Source organism: Lytechinus variegatus, chromosome 4 (genome assembly GCF_018143015.1).
Source record: "Lytechinus variegatus isolate NC3 chromosome 4, Lvar_3.0, whole genome shotgun sequence".
Lineage (NCBI taxonomy): Eukaryota > Metazoa > Echinodermata > Echinoidea > Temnopleuroida > Toxopneustidae > Lytechinus > Lytechinus variegatus.
In genome coordinates, this window is record NC_054743.1 from 38,986,238 (window position 1) to 39,005,391 (window position 19,154).

General features: G+C 36.4%; 1 protein-coding gene across 2 annotated transcripts; it reads right to left on the reverse strand.

The window, feature by feature from the left end:
* Nucleotides 1-645: 645 nt before the first annotated feature.
* LOC121414013 (F-box only protein 3-like) lies at nt 646-15,728 on the reverse strand. 2 transcript variants are annotated; one of them, XM_041607051.1, is made up of 11 exons: nt 15,671-15,728; nt 12,331-12,443; nt 11,176-11,268; nt 10,034-10,191; nt 9,236-9,447; nt 8,348-8,452; nt 7,305-7,426; nt 6,397-6,560; nt 5,692-5,775; nt 3,961-4,074; nt 646-2,721 (listed from the first exon to the last, which is right to left on the reverse strand). In XM_041607051.1, exons 2-11 carry the CDS (start codon nt 12,414-12,416, stop codon nt 2,597-2,599), a joined length of 1,263 nt encoding a protein of 420 aa, XP_041462985.1. In that variant the 5' UTR covers nt 12,417-12,443; nt 15,671-15,728; the 3' UTR covers nt 646-2,596. The 2 variants fall into 2 exon arrangements, with proteins under 2 accessions (XP_041462985.1, XP_041462986.1); XM_041607052.1 differs by lacking the exon at nt 15,671-15,728 and adding an exon at nt 13,360-13,423.
* Nucleotides 15,729-19,154: the final 3,426 nt, after the last annotated feature.

Consider the following 19,154-nt stretch of genomic DNA (forward strand, 5'->3'; position numbering starts at 1 on the left):
TTTAAGACAGTGATTCATTTATTTTCACCAGTTTTCTTTGGATTCAAATGTATTAAGTTAGAGCTAAATAACATATATCAATGAAGTTTATTATGTCATTAATTATTTGTTATGTACTACTGTAGATTAATGATTTCAGCCCTCTAAAGAATAAGAAAACGTTCCAGCTTCAGGGGGCTTCGCCCTTGACCCCGCCAGGGGCCCTGGGCGGGCCCCTGGACCCCCGGCCTGGGTTTTCAGGATTTTTTGAGCTTTCAGTTAGCATCTCTGTCCATCTAGAACAAGGATGAGGCCCTCAAAAGAAAGTTTAATATAACCCCTTGGTGCCAACAAGAAGAGTGGTGCAGGGAGGAAGACTTTCAAATATTTTGACATCTTGCATGAGTATGTGGCAATAGGCCGTCAAGTACACCATTGATCACAGGGCAGGCAACAGAAGAGATGCTTAATACAAAGTACCATCATAACAAAATAATACTAGGTTACTAAGGTTTAATGATGATAGACAAGACTTCTTATGGTAATGTTCCTAAAATGTTTTGAACAAAATTAGATATCAAGCTACTGGCTATACTTTAAATACGTGGGCAAACAGAATGTGGCTCACAGAGCATTGTAGGTATCGGTGATGTTTTATCTGATTTTTGTGTTTTTGTCCCACAAGATGAGTCTGATCTGCGAGCTGGGGTGTGTAAACGCGACACAGAATAATGCGCAGGCCAAGTCTGCTCCACAAGGCGGGTCTGTCCCGCTAGCCAGCGCAGCGTGTAATCACGGTAGATACAAGACAGCATCAAAGAGGTCCAAAAACTTTACAATTTAAAGGTCACTGAATAACCGCATTAGAAAGGAAAAAATAAAGTTAGAGAAGCACCTTGAAAAGATAGAGAAAGAAAACCAAATATACACTGTAAGACAAGGAGGACTGCTAGCTAATATGTTGTTGGGATGAATGAGGTGAAGGATGCCATAGAAGATTGTTCAAAGGCTCTGGAAGATATACTTTAATCCAAGTTCAAACTCAAAATAAAAGTGGAAAGTGCTTCCTATGCTGGGAAACAAGGAGATAGACCAAGACATATACATGGAGTTGTGACAACCTGGTGTGTGTTTCATAAAGCTGTTCTTAAGAGCGACTTTAAGAATGATTGGTGATCCTTTCTTGTGGTAAATGATACATTCATAGGCGATGGTTATGTGTATAAAAAAAGGTTCACCAGTCGTCTGAAAGTCGTTCTTAACTTACGAACAGCTTTATGAAACGGCCCCCTGCTTTCACAAAGAAAAAATGCAGATGATGATGAAGGCCAAAGTTGCTGTCAAAAAAGAGGATGCATGTATATACTGTACCTCACAGATGATCTAACAAGGATTGATCTAGAGGAAAATGAAAAATACAAGAGCAGGGTCCAAGACCCATGTGCCAAGGGCACAATCTACATGTATGTTTCTTTTATGGACATTGGAGAGGAAGTAATGCACCTCTAAAATACTGGAAATATGACGTTTTCAAGCAAAATTTATGACAGATTGCACTGCACATGTAAGTCCATGTCAAGAAGAAACATTTAGGCCTTCCTGATGATGCCCTGCGTGTCAAACTGGTTGTCGAAATGACAATTATTTTTTTCTCAATTATATATGATAATATATATGTCATTGAGAGAGTCGAGGTCACAACAGAATTTGTAAACATTGATTTATCTTGAATTAACAAGGGAAACAAACTAACGAAGAATAAAAGATGAAAAGATTTTTATGATTAATGAAGTTTAGAGGTTCCAACCAACACCAACCATTAACCGTAGTGACTGTAAGTTTACACAATGATACTGCAAAATACCTTATGTCGCCATGACAAGTATCATTCTACTCATAGATGTTGATTTGCTAGAAATATAGCACAGATGACAGAAGTTTTTAGAAGTCAATTTGACAAGAAACCTTACATCACCATGTCAAGATAAAAAGTCAACTTGAAGAGGCTAATATTAGCTTGACAAAATAAAAGTATCTTGCCGTCTCATTAAAGTACATTGCATGTTAAATCTTCCATACATATACAATTCCTTTGAGCATGTACATGATCTCTTCATAATCACTTCACAGTCATTTCTACAGTAAGAGTGAAAAAATACTGATTTTCACAAGAAAAATATTTGTACATATAAAACAAATCCCAATGAACACCTATTCATATCATGGCTCGGTGACTATTTACATTTAACTGATAATACAATATAGAATTGTGCATCTGACAATTTTAATACAAACAGTACTGTATTGCACTTAGTGAAAAAACATGTATAGAAATTTCAATGTTTAATATCAATAGCCCTGTGATCTTGGGGTTTATTCCATGTATTGAAACAATCTACAAAATTTAAAACCTAACTGAATTAACATAAACAAAACATAAACAAAACATAATTATAAGCACCCCACTGAATCAACTGTTCAGCAATCCAAGTTCCGATATGATTTTATAATAGCATCATCAACATCAGCCAGTCAGTCTAATAAAAATTCTGAAAGATTTCAATATGACATCACAATCATCACCATTGATTTTATTGTCATCATTTGAGAGGATGCTTCAATATTCATCATCATCGACATCGTCTTCTGATTCAAACTGCTCGTCGTCGATGTCACCACTGGACAGGACGATCTCAGGGCACTTGAAGTTGAAGCGAGGACATATCACATCAAAGTTCTCACCTGGATAAAAAACAGATGATGGCATGCTCAATACCTTCAAATGCAAACAATTTTTGCATAAATGTCAAGTAATTTGGATAAGTAAAAATCAACAATTTTCTTCTTTGCCTTACTTAAAGGGGAATCCAACCCAAATAAAAACTTGCTTTTATAAGAAAAAGAAAAATCAGACAAGTCGATAGGTGAAAGTTTGATCAATATTGGACAAACAACAAAAAAGTTATGAATTTTTAAAATTTGTAAATATTGGTAATCACTATACCCATGGAGACTTCAAATTGGCCGCATATGGGATGTCATAGTGATGTAAGGAAAGGACTACTCTTCCATGTAATCCAATACATATTATGGCTAAAATGTCATTTTTCCAAAAAGTTTTATTTTAAATTGTTTTTTTCGTTCATGAGGACATAAAACAATATAGTGCCTGGATTATAATTAGATTACTGCCCCAGGGGATTGGGTACTTAGGAGAAAACCACAAATCCCTAATAATAAAGTACATGGCCTATGGGAAAGTTGTCCTTGCCCCTTGTCATAATTTACTTACCCAGTTGCCAATTTGAAATCTACATTCTATTAGTGATCTCAATTTTAAAGCAGCTATAACTTTCTTATTGCTTGTCCGATTTCTTTCAAACTTTCGCCATTCTATTTAATTTATTTTTCGCCTTCCCAACACAACATTTTATGGTCAAGGCTGGATTCCCCTTTAAAATTTGATACCTTGTTCTCACTTGGATAATGACAGTCATAACGTCAATACCTTTCAATGCAAACAATTTTTGTGTAATTGTCAGAAGTACTTTGGAAGATAAAGTAAAGATTTACTAAAATTAACAATTTTTTATTTGCCTTCAATGCAAAAAAGGATATCTTCTTGCGGAACGAACATCATACATGTATTTGACATCAAGTTATTATATGAATTTTTCTTTCAAGATATCCTAATCCTCAAGGTATTCAGCGATCGAATATTGGGAAAAATTTCCTGCTCTCTACATGGAAGGGTTTAATTAGTTATGATGATATTTCAAAAACTTAGCCTTGGTCAAGATTTCAATGTTAATGACATGGCCACCACCTCCATCAACGGAAAAGCAGCACAAATAGTCTCGTTCTGCTATGCAAGCGAGACAAGTGTTGATAAAAAAACTATCCAACCAAATTTTGTGAGACACTGTCCAGTTCCTGCTTATAATGCCAACTAGTATTATGAAAAAGAGTCAAACAACTCACCGGTTTTAAGATTAACAAAGGTAAAATGACCCTCCATGAAACCGCCATCACTATCGAGTGGTGTCCAGCTGCAGTATGAGAACTTAGCCCCTGGCTTCATCACAGGGTATAGTCCTATAGGATAGAGAACGGGAAAAAATTTACATGGGGGGGGCTGGGCAATTCTACCCCCGAAATGTTGAAAAGAGCCCTGGAATAAAAAAATGCCCTTAAAACTGCAATGTTAAAGCTTATTCAATGCAACAGATTTAGGCTGGACACATAAAGTAGCCCCCGACAGTCAGACCACAGGTCCCTATGCTAATGAGCAAAAAGGCCAGATTCATCCAAATCATCTCGTGGCTGAATCCTCCTTGCAAAATCTTGTGATTCGTGATATTTTCTTTCTCTAAGAATTTACTTGTTTTAACCTCAAGTTAAATGAAATATTATTGCACCATCAGATAGAGTAAAAGTTACTCTTTCATATTGGTCATTTATTTTGTATACAATATTTTGTTAAATAAGTAAATTTCTGGCCTGAAAGTGTGCCTCAAAACTGAATTTTCTTCCTCTGTTTTCTTTTGCAAATTGTGCAAAACTTTTTATTTTGAGCCTCAATGATATCTATATCACCATAAAGTTGAACTTCTGTACTTTCTCACAATGCCACTCTTGATATGCGGCACCTTTTAATCGGGTCAAGATCACACTTTTCCCACCAAGGTACAAGACAAGATTTCTGAAATTTTGTACTTGCATGAAATCCAGAGTCCTGATGGGCTGGATGAGGTTCACAGAACAACAGGCACGGGGTATTTGAGGAGATTACCACATGGGAAGTGTGACCTTCCCACGAACCCAGGCACTGGAACCATTGGAATTTGCCACTGCGTGGTCTTTTTGACCAATCAGAGTGCAGTATTCTTGTTTTCAAACTGCTTTATGTACTTGGCAAATGAAAAGTGTGATCTTGACCCGATTAAACCATTTCTTATTTTGAAACCTATATCATTTCAAAGCATACATATTCAGCTTTATCATGATATAAAAATCGTTTGGGCTCAAACATAAATAAAGTGTGAAAGTAGCAGCTTTTGTCAGGTGAAAATATTTATTATGTAGCATATTTTAGATCAAAATTTTAACCTATATTACAAAATCTTTGAATAAATCCAAACACATGACCTGAAAGAATGATTCTTCTTCTTTACAATGGTAACAAATTCATGAAATTCGATGCACAATTAGAGCAGCAATGACCGAATGAAGAGAGGTGTTTTGGTCCGCATCAAGCTCATTAAATATGCAAAACAACTCAAGTCATGAATATCACTTGGATGAAAGAAGCCACTTTCTTGGGACCTGCAGTCTGACTGCCGAAAATAAAAAAAAAAAATTTTTTTTTTGGGGGGGCCTGATATGTTCCACTTTTTTGCAGAAGTGCAATTTTGTTTGAACATCTTGTAGATGGTCTAATTATCAAATTAACCAACACAATCATGGCTAAACCCACTTGGTCTACCATCAATTTGGTCTAATTACTGTTTGGTCTAAAACTCATTTAATCTAATTTCCACTTTGTCTACTTATACCTTTTCATATTTGTCAAATGAAAACTTGTTTCCTATTATGTACATAGTTGATATAATCATATAACCTAAGTGGTGTTCAAGTGGATGTCAGACGAAACAGGTATAGCCAAACTGGAAATTCCCATACCCTTGCCGACCATGTATATTATATACTCACCAATCACCGCCTCACCGTTGACCTCGTGATACTGTCCCTGGGAATCAGTTATCTCCCAATGCCGGCTCAGTAATCTACATGATCCTGGATGGAGAAAATTAGGCAAATGGTTTATGAACCAAAGAGCCAACGATAAAAATAGGGTATGGGACCACGCACAAATCTGACGCTGAGGTTTAGCAAAAACAAATCGCATAACTTTCCAATGTGAAGGGATTTGAAGTAGGGTGATTCTTGTCACCTGTCAGTGAGCTGTTTCGCTAATATAATATTCTTCCTATGCTACGTAAAATGCCACACTATCAACTATTGGTCAAGTACCTTTTACGATGCACAAGAATTTCAAGGGATGAATCCTACCATGTCCCCATTTACCTCATCTGGGGTAAGTGCAGCAAACTGTGAATAAATCCCTTGCGAAAGAAACTTAATGCCATGGCTTCTATTTAAACCCATATCCCTCTTGATTGAAAGGCGAAAGTCAGAACCACTAGACCACAATCAGTAGCGTACCCCCCCCCCCCCGTAGGTACGCTAGTGACCACAATGCTTCTCAAGAAGTAGAAGAGAATGCAAAATCTCATTAACTATCCTTTGTTTTCCAAGAACCGAACATGGCTTAAATTACCAGCAACAGATAAATTGTACGCATATGACAATAGGACTTCAAAGAAAATAGTTTCACTTGTTAGAAACACTACTTACTGTCGGCTGGTACGTTTTCATCCATCGTCATGGAGATCCGATATGCAAACAGAGTCCTCATGTTATTGTTCTTCCAGATGTGACTGAGACTTGGTACAAACGACGTTGCCACAGTAACCTTTACATCTCTCGTCACGGCAACACATGATGGTTCATGGTAAAACCTATCGATAATTGGAAAGAAACATTATCTTAAAAGAATTGAAATATTGGAAGCCTCTGATATAAAGTCCTTAAAATGGAAAAGTTAATAAATATTTGACAAAAATGCTATTCGCTATTGCTATAAACCAAATCAGAACTACAGTACCAAAATGCCCGCTTTTCATCGGCAAGCAACAATTTTATTTCCCTCCCCAGCTCTCACAGAACTGTAGCTCATAATGAACATAATTTATATAATGAATTTTCAGACTTGGCAATACATATTGGCAATATTTTGCAAGCAATAATCAACTAACAATGAAATCAAATATCAACCAGTACTACCATCCTAACCTTTATTTCCAATATAAAAAGGTTCAATATGTTGCCCTTTTTCAAAATATAGACCCAATGGCCCGTATTCTGAAGTCAGGTTTAACTTAGACCATGGTCTAACTCTGTGCTGAAATTATCGGAAGCCAAAAGTGTTAAAATTTTGTTTTCAGTTGTATGTTTCTTATGTTTTCTGTGCTCTTTCCTGATTCATTGATGGGGAAGACAATCATCTTTTTTAAGTCCTAGACAATTATGAATGATTTGGGAGCCAAATGAGCTGAAATATGATGCCTCTACCATTAGTGATTTATGCAACAATTGGCTATCCATACTTAAACCACAACTTTAAACCTGAGTTTAAGTTACACCCGATTTCAGAATATGGGCCAATGAATTGAATGATCAGAAATCAAACAAGCATAGCTGACCTAGTGATTTTGGATGAAGAAACAATGAGTTCTGGATCTCCAAGCTTGGTAGCGAGTTTCTCTAACCATTCCATGTAGTTTGATGCCTCCACAAAATAACCTGCAAACTTCTGTCTCCTTACCTACAGGTAAAAGTAAGAAACATACCGATAAAATAAAAACCTTGGAGGTGTCATTGATTGGTGTCTTGTATTTCAATGCAGGGGTTTATCTCCTGTTACTGTGTCAATTTCCTAGGGCAAATATAAAATTCCTTTTTTGCTGCACTCAACCCAGGTGATGAAACCGGGGATAGTTCTGCTAAAGCCAAAATAATTATGATGCATTACTGTTAGAAACTCTTACAAAGATAGTAAATGATGTGTTTCTTTTCTCACAGTGGCACTAATACATGATAACTGCAGCATTCAAGAAGCTACAGTAATCCTTCATAATTACTTTGACAAATCTGCAAATCTTAAATTTTATTTGCAGTGGACATATACATGCCTCCTGAACGTTACATCACGGTAATGCCGGATTTCCAAATATTTGGGATTTGTGAATAACTATTTTTGAGCAAGCGCCCTGAGTACCCTGCTGAGGCGTATACAGGTGCTATACAAGAACCCATCATCATCATCATCGTGGGTCCTGTGGTCCAGTGGTTAGAGCATTAGACTCATAATCACAAGGTTGTAAGTTCAAATCCCTACTTTGCCATTGTCTTTACTTTGATTAAAAAAGGCCCGAGAGCAATTTCTGTCATCTATAAATTCAGCCACTATGACTGATTAACCTAGACGTGAAATGTTTCCTAGGTCATTGGTTATATACCAGCTTGGCGTTTACCAGCAGAGCGCTGTCCTGCCGAGTTCCTACGGGAGTTACCATAAACAGAAACAGTGTACCTGGGTTCTGTGTAACACATAAGATATGATCAACTTCACAGTAAGCGTAACTTATGTATTTGATCAAAATATACATGTACATTTACAATCGCTAGGAAATATTACATGTAACCACATCGCTATTGTAACACCCCCAAGATTTGCATCACTTACCTGGGTGAGATAGTAGACACATCCTATAGGCAGACCCACTTTCTCACTCACGCACACAACCTGACCATAGTTTGTGTAGGGGCACCAACTCAATGCTAACATACCCTGAATATGAAGAAACAGATACTCTATGGTATTATCAGGAAAAAAACATTTGGATTACAGATAGGGAATATTTTATAAATGAGTGTACTTTCATAGCTACAATACAATCTCACTAATGAAAAATAAATGAGAGAATATGGCTGAGTTATGCACTGCTCACATCATACAGGAAAGACTGATATACATAGATTCAAAATCCATAGATATCTCACATCCATGGTAAATCTTAATCCTAAATAGACTGGGCTATTTTGACGCCTAAGAAAACGGGGGGGGGGGGGGGGGTCCTTATGATCTCGGCCGTCGATCACGACAAGAATTGGCACATATGCGTTGTCCATGGCATAATCTTCAAAACTATAATATCAAATTCTGCAAAATATCTCATTAATAATTTATACGTAAATTTTTTTTGTTCATAGACTCTTAATAGGAATCTGATCAAATGTACTGTAAACAAATTTAACATCACATATATTTTCTTATTTATTTCATTGTTTTCTAAATTTCTCATGTTCTTTTTGTTTTAAATTGTTTTTTTCAATGAAAATTGGACTTTCTTTTGACCATAAACAAGATGAAATTGATTGGTTTTAAAGTAAAAATAATGATACTATAATGAATTTTGGCTAAAAAACACTATTTGCATTGGTGTACACAAATTCACATCTTTCAGCAATAAAACCCCAATGTTTAAAAATTTCTATTGATTCATTCCTATTAAGAACTGGACATCAACACGTAGGTATGTCATAGACCATACCTATAGAAATAACAACTCACTATTTTTGGCAAGGCATTCTTGATATTGAATGCCAGAGGCACCGCTACCTCCATGCTGTGATGGTCGTAGACCTCTAGGTTCCCCAGCAGAGATCCCCTCCCAGGAATGACGTCCTGGCCGTTGTGGATAAGATAGGAACAAGCTAATTCTAGAGGCAAAGGGCGATCCATCATGGCTTCTATTGCATCTAGCTCACTCTGGTCTATCGGCCCTGGTAAAAGAAGACAAGATCGAACATACTGTAGCTTCTAATTTAGTTTCTTATTTGTGTCTCAGATTGTTGTTGAAGACATGGCATGAAATTTAGTCAAGCAACAACTGCTCCAATTCACAATACACACAATTTAACAATAAAGTAAGGATTCAGAAATCTTTAGGCAAATTCTTAAATTTTCCTGATTCATTGAGCATAAATTGTAGGTTATTGCAGATTTTTTTTTCACATCATTAGCTTTGAATGATATCATTATCTTGTTTCATTTCCTTTGGCCAACTTATCTTATATTTCAGAATAAGAGGCTTCTTAATTCAATCTCTATGAAAAACTGAGTACTATTATTACAATAATGATTGTATATTAGTATTATTATTGTATATCATCTACATCATCATCACCATTATCATCATCATCATCATAACCATCATCATCATAATCATCACCATTATCATCATCATTATCTTCATTATCATCATCACCAGCATCATCATCATCACCACCATCATCATCATCACAATCACCATCATCACCATCATCATCTTCATCATTATTTATTAATATTTTTATGTACATTGATTACCTTTGAGAGATGATTTTGTTCCTGGGCTTCTTGCCTCCAATGCACTTTCAATCTTGTTCCAAGCAGACCTGACCTTCGCATAACAACTTATGTACTTGCCCCATTTCCTGTGCCACTCCAGGAAATTCTCCTTCCAGGAATCTGAAGAATGCATTCTCCTGAGGGAAAAGGAATAAAAAATCATGGGGAAATTTTGAATGCATCGTTGACACTGACCGACATACAAGTAACTTTGTGGCCCAGTGGATTAGTCTTCTGACTCTGAAACACAGGGTCGTGGGTTCAAATCCCAGCCACGGCGTAATTTCCTTCAGCAAGAAATTTATCCACATCGTGCTGCACGCAACCCAGGTGAGGTGAATGGGTACCTGGCAGGATTAATTCCTTGAATGCAGGAGCACCGAAAGGCAGCTCGAGCTAAAGCTGGGGTAATAATAATAATAATAATGCGCCTCGGAATAGAATTTTCCAAATAGATTGCGCTATATAAATGCCTATCATTATTAACTCCTTTTACGCCCTCTCCCATTTCTTTTTATAAAACTGCAATTAATCTGAATGCAGGAAGATGGGACTCTAATGACATCAAAGCCAGAAACGAACACGCCTATTTGATAATCCCAAAATTGGATGATTATGAATACACGAATAAACCTATTAACATCTTTACCATTCTCATCATTGCCCCTTCAAAAAATAACTAGAAATACCACTGGAGATAAATAATACCCCCTTCCCTATTACGGTGGCCATATGTGGGGAATACGTTGAATTGATAACGCTGTAAGCCCACCTGTTAACATTTTTCAAAAAATATCTTTACTTTCAATCCATGACAATGTGTGCCATGAGCATTTTGCCAAAAAATGAGGTAGTTTGCTCTGCAATGTTTTCCTGGAATTGTTGCAATAATATGCTGTTACCATAGCAATGCAGTACCTGACATAATACGAGAATGCATCTTTCATGACTTTGCACCAAGACTAATGTATGTGTAAAGCCCCCTGGGCATTGGGTGATAACTGAGGAAGCAGTTTTATCCACAAAATTTGCAACAGACCTTCTGACTGCCCAACTGTACCCTGTTTCAATACCATTTTTATACTTTATTAATAAGGGGGGGGGTGAGAATAATAACTCACTCTTTGTCCAACCAACACAAGTCTGAAAATTTCTTCCATAGGTTCTCTGCATTCGAGAGCTGATTCAACCTTTGGCAAGTGCATGCCACACATCTGTACAAGGAGAAAAACAAAAATAAAAGAAATTATATTCCACATACTGAGAATCTTGCAATAGGATTGGCCAAATTTCAGTCATGTGACAAAGGGTAGTTCTCCAATCACCAGTCATCATATGCAGTGATGAAAATTTTGGCCAGAATTCACAAAGGTGGTTCTTAAAACCCTTGGGTTGAACCCACAGTTTATGCAGATTTCCTGTATACAAAAATTATGCATATTTACCACGTATATTAAAAAAAGTCCCAATGCTTATGCACGCCTTTGTCACAGTGCACCACAATGAAGCCTGTTGCCATAATTAAGTATCCTATTTCATTCATGGGTCCACTATTTGAAGAGTGGATTCATTAATTCTCAACTCTTGTGACTGCGTTAAAATAAGATATGAGAGATAGACATCTATCACGTTAATTAATCCACTTATGAGAATGAGTGTTATTTCAATAAATACATCCTGTATGACTAGTTTCTTCACAATCATCCTATGATGGTCATCACTAATTTGCCAGGAGCTATGTAGCCATGACAAAGGAGAAAGATGGTGTTCTCACTGAGAGAATGAAAGAGGTGACATTGCAATGTTACAATGCAACATCTTGTTTGCGATTCATGATCCGTTTTCCCATGTTTTTCCTTCATATTCCAGAAGAGAAAGTGAAAGAGAAAGAAGATGATAATTGATGAACTCTTCTAGTTATCATGCAAAGGATGTGGAAAAGGAGGAGGAGGATAAGAAAAAAGAAAAGTTCGGGAAAAAGGTCAAGTTAAGGAGAGATAGAAAAGGATGAGAAAGAGGATGGCTCAAAAAAGGAAGATGACCAAAAGGAATTGTCAACTTGTAAAATTGGAAGGGGAGTACATGTATGACGAAGGAGCCAATGAATGATTCATCCAGTAGACTTGAAATGGTAATCAGTTATAAATATTTCACTGAAAATTTGTGAAAATTGACTCAATGAATAGATTGATGAAGAAGAAAACAAAGGGGAAATGGAGATGAAGCAAAATACAAATATTGGGAATCTATTTATTAAACAAGGAGTCATACCGTACCTAACCAGACATTGTATATCAAGGCAGTCCAAGATCTTTATAATAAGCTCATCTGGCAGATCTAGAAGAGTTCTAGCTGCAGCCATACTGACATTGAAACACCTACTCTCTCCCTGTATAATTAAAAGAAAATGAGATTAATTGCAGTTAATCTATCCTGATTGTCATTCATTTCTCTAACTTCTCAGTCTACTGGACTCCAACTTGCTTCAGGAGGATAGAAAAGTATTTCTAAGGGAAAAGTCCACCCCAACAAAAAGAGTGAAAGATCCAGCAAGCATAACACTGAAAATTTCATCAAAATCGGATGTAAAAACGAAAGTTATGACATTTTAAAGTTTCGCTTTATTTCACAAAACAGTTGTATGCACATCCTGGTCAGTAAGCAAATGAGGAGACTGATGATGTCATCCAATCACTATTTCTTTTGTATTTCATTATATGAAATATGAGATATTCTAATATTCTCCTCATTGACAAGTGAAAAAACAATTCCTCCATGAACATGTGGAATTAGCTTTGTTCAATACTACATGTATATGGTTCAGTCAAGTTGGTCCTTAATGTCACATCTGTAAAATATGAAATATTGTATAACTCAAACAGTAAAAAGCAAAAGAAATAGTGAGTGATGGACATCATCGACTGACTGTTTTTCATGACACTGAGATATGCATATACCCATTGTGAAAAATAAACAAAACTTCAAATGCCATAACTTTCCTATTTTACATTTTGATGAAATTTTCAGCATTATGCTAGTTTGATCTATTTACTATTCATTCAAATCAACATTTTTTCTGGGGTGGACTTGGCCTTTAAATGCTTAAAAAAAAATCCTCTGAAGTGATTTATTATTGAAGAACTCATAGGGCCATGATGAAGGCAGAACAACTGCTAGCTAAGCCATGGAAATTTAACACTATGTACATGTGAAAAAGTCACTGTATGCAATCATCAATAATAAAGAGGCTCGTAGTCCTGCAATTTGCACCTTGATTAATTAAAACCCAGGATTACGACGTTTACCTTCAATCAGACTTCAGTTTCACTTCACTCAGTGCAGACTGCAGTCAGACTAGCCAGGCGGCTTCTAGAGAGTAAAAATCATAAATTTACCAACGTAAGGTTACTCTCAGGGCAAGTCCAAGAAAAAGTCACCCTAGAAGGCAAAATTTCATTTTTAATTTAAGAAGTTATCTTTGGTGGGGCAAGAAAGCCCAAATGTTGAATTTTAAAATTTTATTGAGAAAAATTTGATAATATGCATATTTTAGCTAATTTGGGGCACCTAATTTGCATAATTGGTAAAATGGGCGTTACATATGGGACAATTATGAAAACTCATAGAAAATAAAAACAAAACTTGTGAGATTTAGTCATAGGTGGGACATGGACCCCATAACATCTTATTACTTTTGGAGGAAAAAAAGTGGTGTCATCTAATTAATTATGCAAATTAGGTCTTGTCCAAGGATGGAATGTCCCATACGTAACATTTTGAGGATGTTTTTTTAAGTTATTTCTCATAATACAATACTTGTATTGTTGCATCTCTCGGAAGTTCCAATTTATAAAGTATGAAAATGTTATACCCAAAAAGTTTCAAAAATGGAGTTTACTTTTTTAATTAAAAGTTAATTAAAAAATTGTTACGTATGGGACATGTTACGTATCAGACATTTACACACAATGTCAATGGGGAGATTTATGTACAAAGTGAATGGAGAAAAACAAATTTCTAGGGTGCTCTAAAAATTGATTATTTACCTTTTCTTTAGTTTTTAAAGACTAATTTGTCATAAATAATGATTAATGAAAACAATTGAAGTGAAAAAATTGTGAAAATGGAAAAATATGAAAAAAATAAAAAATAATAGAAATACATAATTCATGAAACCATGAAAACCAAGAATTTTTTTTTAGTGTCGTGCCTTTACCTGAAATGGCTCATTTCCCTCTTCAGTCATATCAAATATGTCTCAACAGAACATTTTATAAGACAGAAACTTTTATTATTTCCATATTTTAAATTATTTCAATTTTTTTAATCATGGAGGAAAATTGTGTATGTTCTCTATGGGGACAAAATGTCCCATACATAACATGTCATTAATTTGTTTAGAGTTTGTAATTAGAGGGATTTGGCTTATGACATGAAACTTGCCTTAGATATACTAGAGTATTGTGACTTCTATCACACTAAGTTACAAGTTGTCAAATGAAATACTTTCAAAGAATTCTCAACTTGAAAAAAATGTTTTAAAAATCGTCTTTTCTGCGTCCCATACGTAACGGCCCATCTTTTCTCTCTAAAAGGTCAAGGTTACATGTCACCATTTTTTTCATGATTATTCTTCTCCTAGATGTCTACCATCATGAGCTATGAGGGTATTCAATCTAATCGAAGTCAATTAACACTATTTTCAGGTCATTAAAGCCTCTGAAATGTCCCATACGTAATAACGCGCGTGAATTCTTGGACTTGCCCCTCATACGAAGCCAGGTCTTCCTTCTCATTGACCCACACGACGGAAGCAAAAACCTGAAACTTTCACCCCCGAGATTTCTACTTTCCTTAGAAAATAACGAGCGTAGAAATGTCGGAAATGAAGTTTACATGATTTAGGGCAAGATCTTTTCTAAGGAAAGTAGAAATCTCGGGGGTGAAAGTTTCAGGTTTTGGCTTCCGTCGTGTGTGTTAATGAGAAGGAAGACCAGGGAGTGTTTCATCAACATTTTTGTCCGACAAGTTGTCAGATCTGACATCTTTCTCTGACTCTGATTGGCTGTGAGGCACTGTTACTATGGTAACTGTCGGATAAAATGGGACTTGTCGGATAAAACGTCCGACAAGTCCTTTCATGAAACGCTCCCCAGGCTTCCTTTGAGAGTAACCTTAGTCCTTACGTTAGTAAATAATTTTTACTCTCGAGTCTAGAAGCCGCCTGGCTAATTCTAGACTAGTCTCAGGAACGTCAGGAAAGGAAGGTCTTTTTCCTTATTCATTTGATTTACCGCCAGGTCTGGCCTCTGAGTATTTAAGCGCAGTGATTCATCATATGTATCATTCACAGCGCTCTAACTTTTAACATTAAAATGTGAGCTGGCCTACATCTGAATGGAGCTAAGACCAAGCCGCCCCGGCCCCGCCCACCATGCCCGCCACTGCCACTGGGGGCCGCGGGGCCGGGCCCGGGGGTCAACGTTCGCTCCTCCATCACTCCCTCTCTGCGGCATTTTACTAACTATAGTAGTTATCGATCCTCTTCCCTCGCCTTTTTTTCTTCAGGCCATTTAACATCGTAATGCGCATCATTATGTTTACTGATCGACTCACCTAACTTGTTAGGCCTATTTATCATCAGTCTACACGGGTACCACTGCACAGCCACTCCGCAACTAGCTTCATGGGATTTGTTTTGTGTGATGACAAAGACGCTAAATAACGATATATCACAATCCTCCGGCGCGGCGCGGCCGTCTTGAGCTAAGCTGACCTAGGCAGCTGCAGGAGGAATTATGTTGCGCACTCAAAACGCCCCCACCCCCGGACCCCACCCCTGTTCCCATTAAATCGATGTAATGGGGATGCTCCCCCTCCCATGGAAAATCAAAATGAGAAAAAAAGGACAGACGCCAAATCAAAGGGTGAAAAAAAAATCAAAATCAAGCTGAAAAGAATAGAGTTAATTTTAGAACGGCCATGCTAGCTGCCCCGTTCAAAAGAGTAAAATGGGGCCGGAAATGCTCTTGGCCACTGATCGTAGCAGCATACGCAGGGGGGGTTACAGAGGTTTGAACCCCCCTAAAAATGTTGAACCCTTCTTGTACGCAGGGAGGTGGTATGCAGCCCCCCCCCCCTTAATTTTTTTTCAAAACTTTTTTTGCTTGTCCATTTTTTTTGGGAACAAACGACCTCATTAAGACCCTTCCCCCTTAGTCTGCAGGCACAGACCCTGATTGACACTTTGATCAACAATGACCTAGCATTCAGTAGGCCTACACAAGGGCACAAGGCATGCCCGTAGCTGCAATTCAGACCCTTAACTCGAGTAAAGGGTTTGCACAGCAGACTATATATACCCCCCCCCCTTCAAAAATCCTGCTTACGCTACTGACTGATTGCTACACCCATCTCCCAGCAATTAATGAAGAAATTAATATTCATGAAGGAAAACGATCAGTGAAACGACAAATCGATCGAGAGAATGATTGGCCGGGAATCGAACGGAGAGAAAATAATTCCGGGGAAAAAATGAGGAAGAATTAAAGATCAAGTCCACCTCAGAAAAATGTTGATTTGAATCAATAGAGAAAAATCAGACAAGCACAATGATGAAAAATTCACCAAAATCGGATGTAAAATAAGACGGTTATGCATATGACATTTTAAAGTTTCGCTTATTTTCAACAAAATAGTTATATGAACGAGCAAGTTATATGCAAATGAGAGAGTTAATGATGTCACTCACTCACGATTTGTTTTTTATTGTTTGAATTATACAATAATTCAATTTTTAAAAATTTGACGATTAATTAGGACAACCTTGCCTGAAGCACAAAGTGTTAAAACAATGGAATTCCACGTGTTCAGGGAGGAATGAAACTTCATTTTACATGACAATGACGAGAAAATATAAATATTTCATAGCTCATATAATAAAATACAAAAGAAATATAGTGAGTAAGTGATGTCATCAGTTCCTCATTTTGCATATCGGCCGAGATGTGCATCTAACTGTTTTGTGAAATGAAGCGAAACTTTGAAATGCCATAACTTTCTTATTTTACATCCAATTTTGATGAAATTTCCGTGTTATTCTTGTTGAATTTTTCTCTCTTTATTCAAATCAAGTTTTTTTGTGGACTTGTCCTTTAACAAATTGGGCAGAACGAGAGAACGTGAAAGAGAAGAAATAAAAAAATATGAAAGTATTCTCATTGTGATTCGTTACTAGAGAGCCGAAAGCCCTTGATTCCTCCTATGTTAAAATGGCTATGCCTACCGAAATAGGCGGGTCCGGATCACGGAAATATTAATTATGAAAGCGGCAAATGGAATTTTGGCAGCGCAAAAAAGCGGGAAAAAAAAGAGAGAAAATGAATGCAGAAAACGAAACTAAAGAAAATTAAGCAAACCAATGGTCGATGAAAAGTGAATCAGATAATATGGAGAGAAATCAGAGAATGTAAATTTGCAAAAAGCAAACATCACTTTAATTATACCGCGGAATATGCGAAATGAACTCTCGCTTTATCTGGAGACCGAATTCATGTTTACAAAACTAAAGGGTTGATGAAGAATGAATCAGATAAAAAGAATGACTTGAATTATAAGCTTGCTCACAGTAAACGCATACAGAGCTCTCGGAAGTAAAAAAGGGGGAGAAAAAGGGGGAAGAAAGAGAAAAAAGGGGGAAAAAAGAGAAAAAAGGGAGAAAAGAGAGAATAGACGGTGAGACGAGTGAAAAAAAAAACAAGGAGAGAGAATGAGGCTTGCCTGGAAATTACAAAAAAAAATCATGTCACTATAATTGTATTTATTAAAGGCTATTTAATTTGTATATGTTATGTAACTATTATATATGTAAGAATATATAGGAGGCTGCACACAAGCTCCGCATTTTTAGCAGCCTCCTCCATTTCCAACCAATCTTGAATCTAATTTTTGTACAGGGATACTTGAAATATGTTTTGTTATTTATATGTCAAAATTTACAAAACCAACTGTTATTGTTGAAAATGGAATTAAACGAAACGAATTGCTATTTATGTTTAATTTTATGGTAACTCGTATGAACTCGACAGGACAGCGTGCCGACAGCCAACCCATGCATCCTATATATCTATCATGATGATTACAAAAGTGCTTTGTCCAGTTTCCTGTATTTATCAAATCTGTAATAGGCCTAATTGTGTTATATATGATATTATGTCTTGTTATTTTATGTTTATTATTATGTACAACATTGTGAAACGGAAATCAATAAATCAAATGAAATGATTAAAAAGAAATGTATAAATGCCCAGATTCTAGGTCTAAATCTTTAAAAAAAAAACGCACATGCATGTTTAAGATACGCAGCTTATTCGTCAGTCAAAATGTTTTTAAATTATCCATTTTCAGATGAGAATACCCATCCATCGTTTTTTATGATTTACAAAACATGAATAGAGTGTCTCGTTTTTTTAGGTCTGAAAAGTCACTTTTTTCCGCTCACCCTTCGCGCTCGTGATTGTTTCATTAAAAAGTGCGGCGATTTTTTTTTTTTTTTTGGGGTCGCAATGTCATTTTTAGCTCGCGATTCACGCTCGCATTATTTAACTGTTTAAATATCTATCGTCTTCGTGGCTAACTGCAAACAGTCGTTATATTAGATCAGGCCAGAATGATTATTAAAAATTTCTGCTCGCGCTTCGCACTCGCAGTATATATAGCGTCTTGTTCAGGATCACAATCATTGCCCAGAATGTTCAATTTTCAGGACAAAATACATAAAAAAATCTCCAAAAACTTTTTCTCGCGCTCGCAATATTTAAAAGGGTTATCAAATATTTATATTGTTTAAAAATCTACTATAGGAAATGATTTCTGATACCCGAGCTAGTTGACCGTCCTTCTAGAGAAACAAACAAAAATCAACTTTAATCGGCCTATTTTTGTTTTGCATAGTGTAACTGTTTTGTGAAAATAAGTGAAACTTTAAATTGTCATAACTTTCTTATTTTATATCCGATTTTGATCTTTTTTCTAAATCCGGAAAAGTAAAACATCATCATGGGCACGAAGGCTTACGGTGGTATCCCATATACTGAATGAA

Coding starts and splice junctions, on each gene's coding strand:
- LOC121414013 (XM_041607051.1), bottom strand. CDS start 12,416: ATGGCTGCAGCTAGAACTCTTCTAGATCTGCCAGATGAGCTTATTATA. Junction 5,776..6,396: donor TGAAAACGTACCAGCCGACA/GTAAGTAGTGTT, acceptor TTCTCCATCCAG/GATCATGTAGATTACTGAGC. Junction 4,075..5,691: donor CAACGGTGAGGCGGTGATTG/GTGAGTATATAA, acceptor TCTATCCTATAG/GACTATACCCTGTGATGAAG.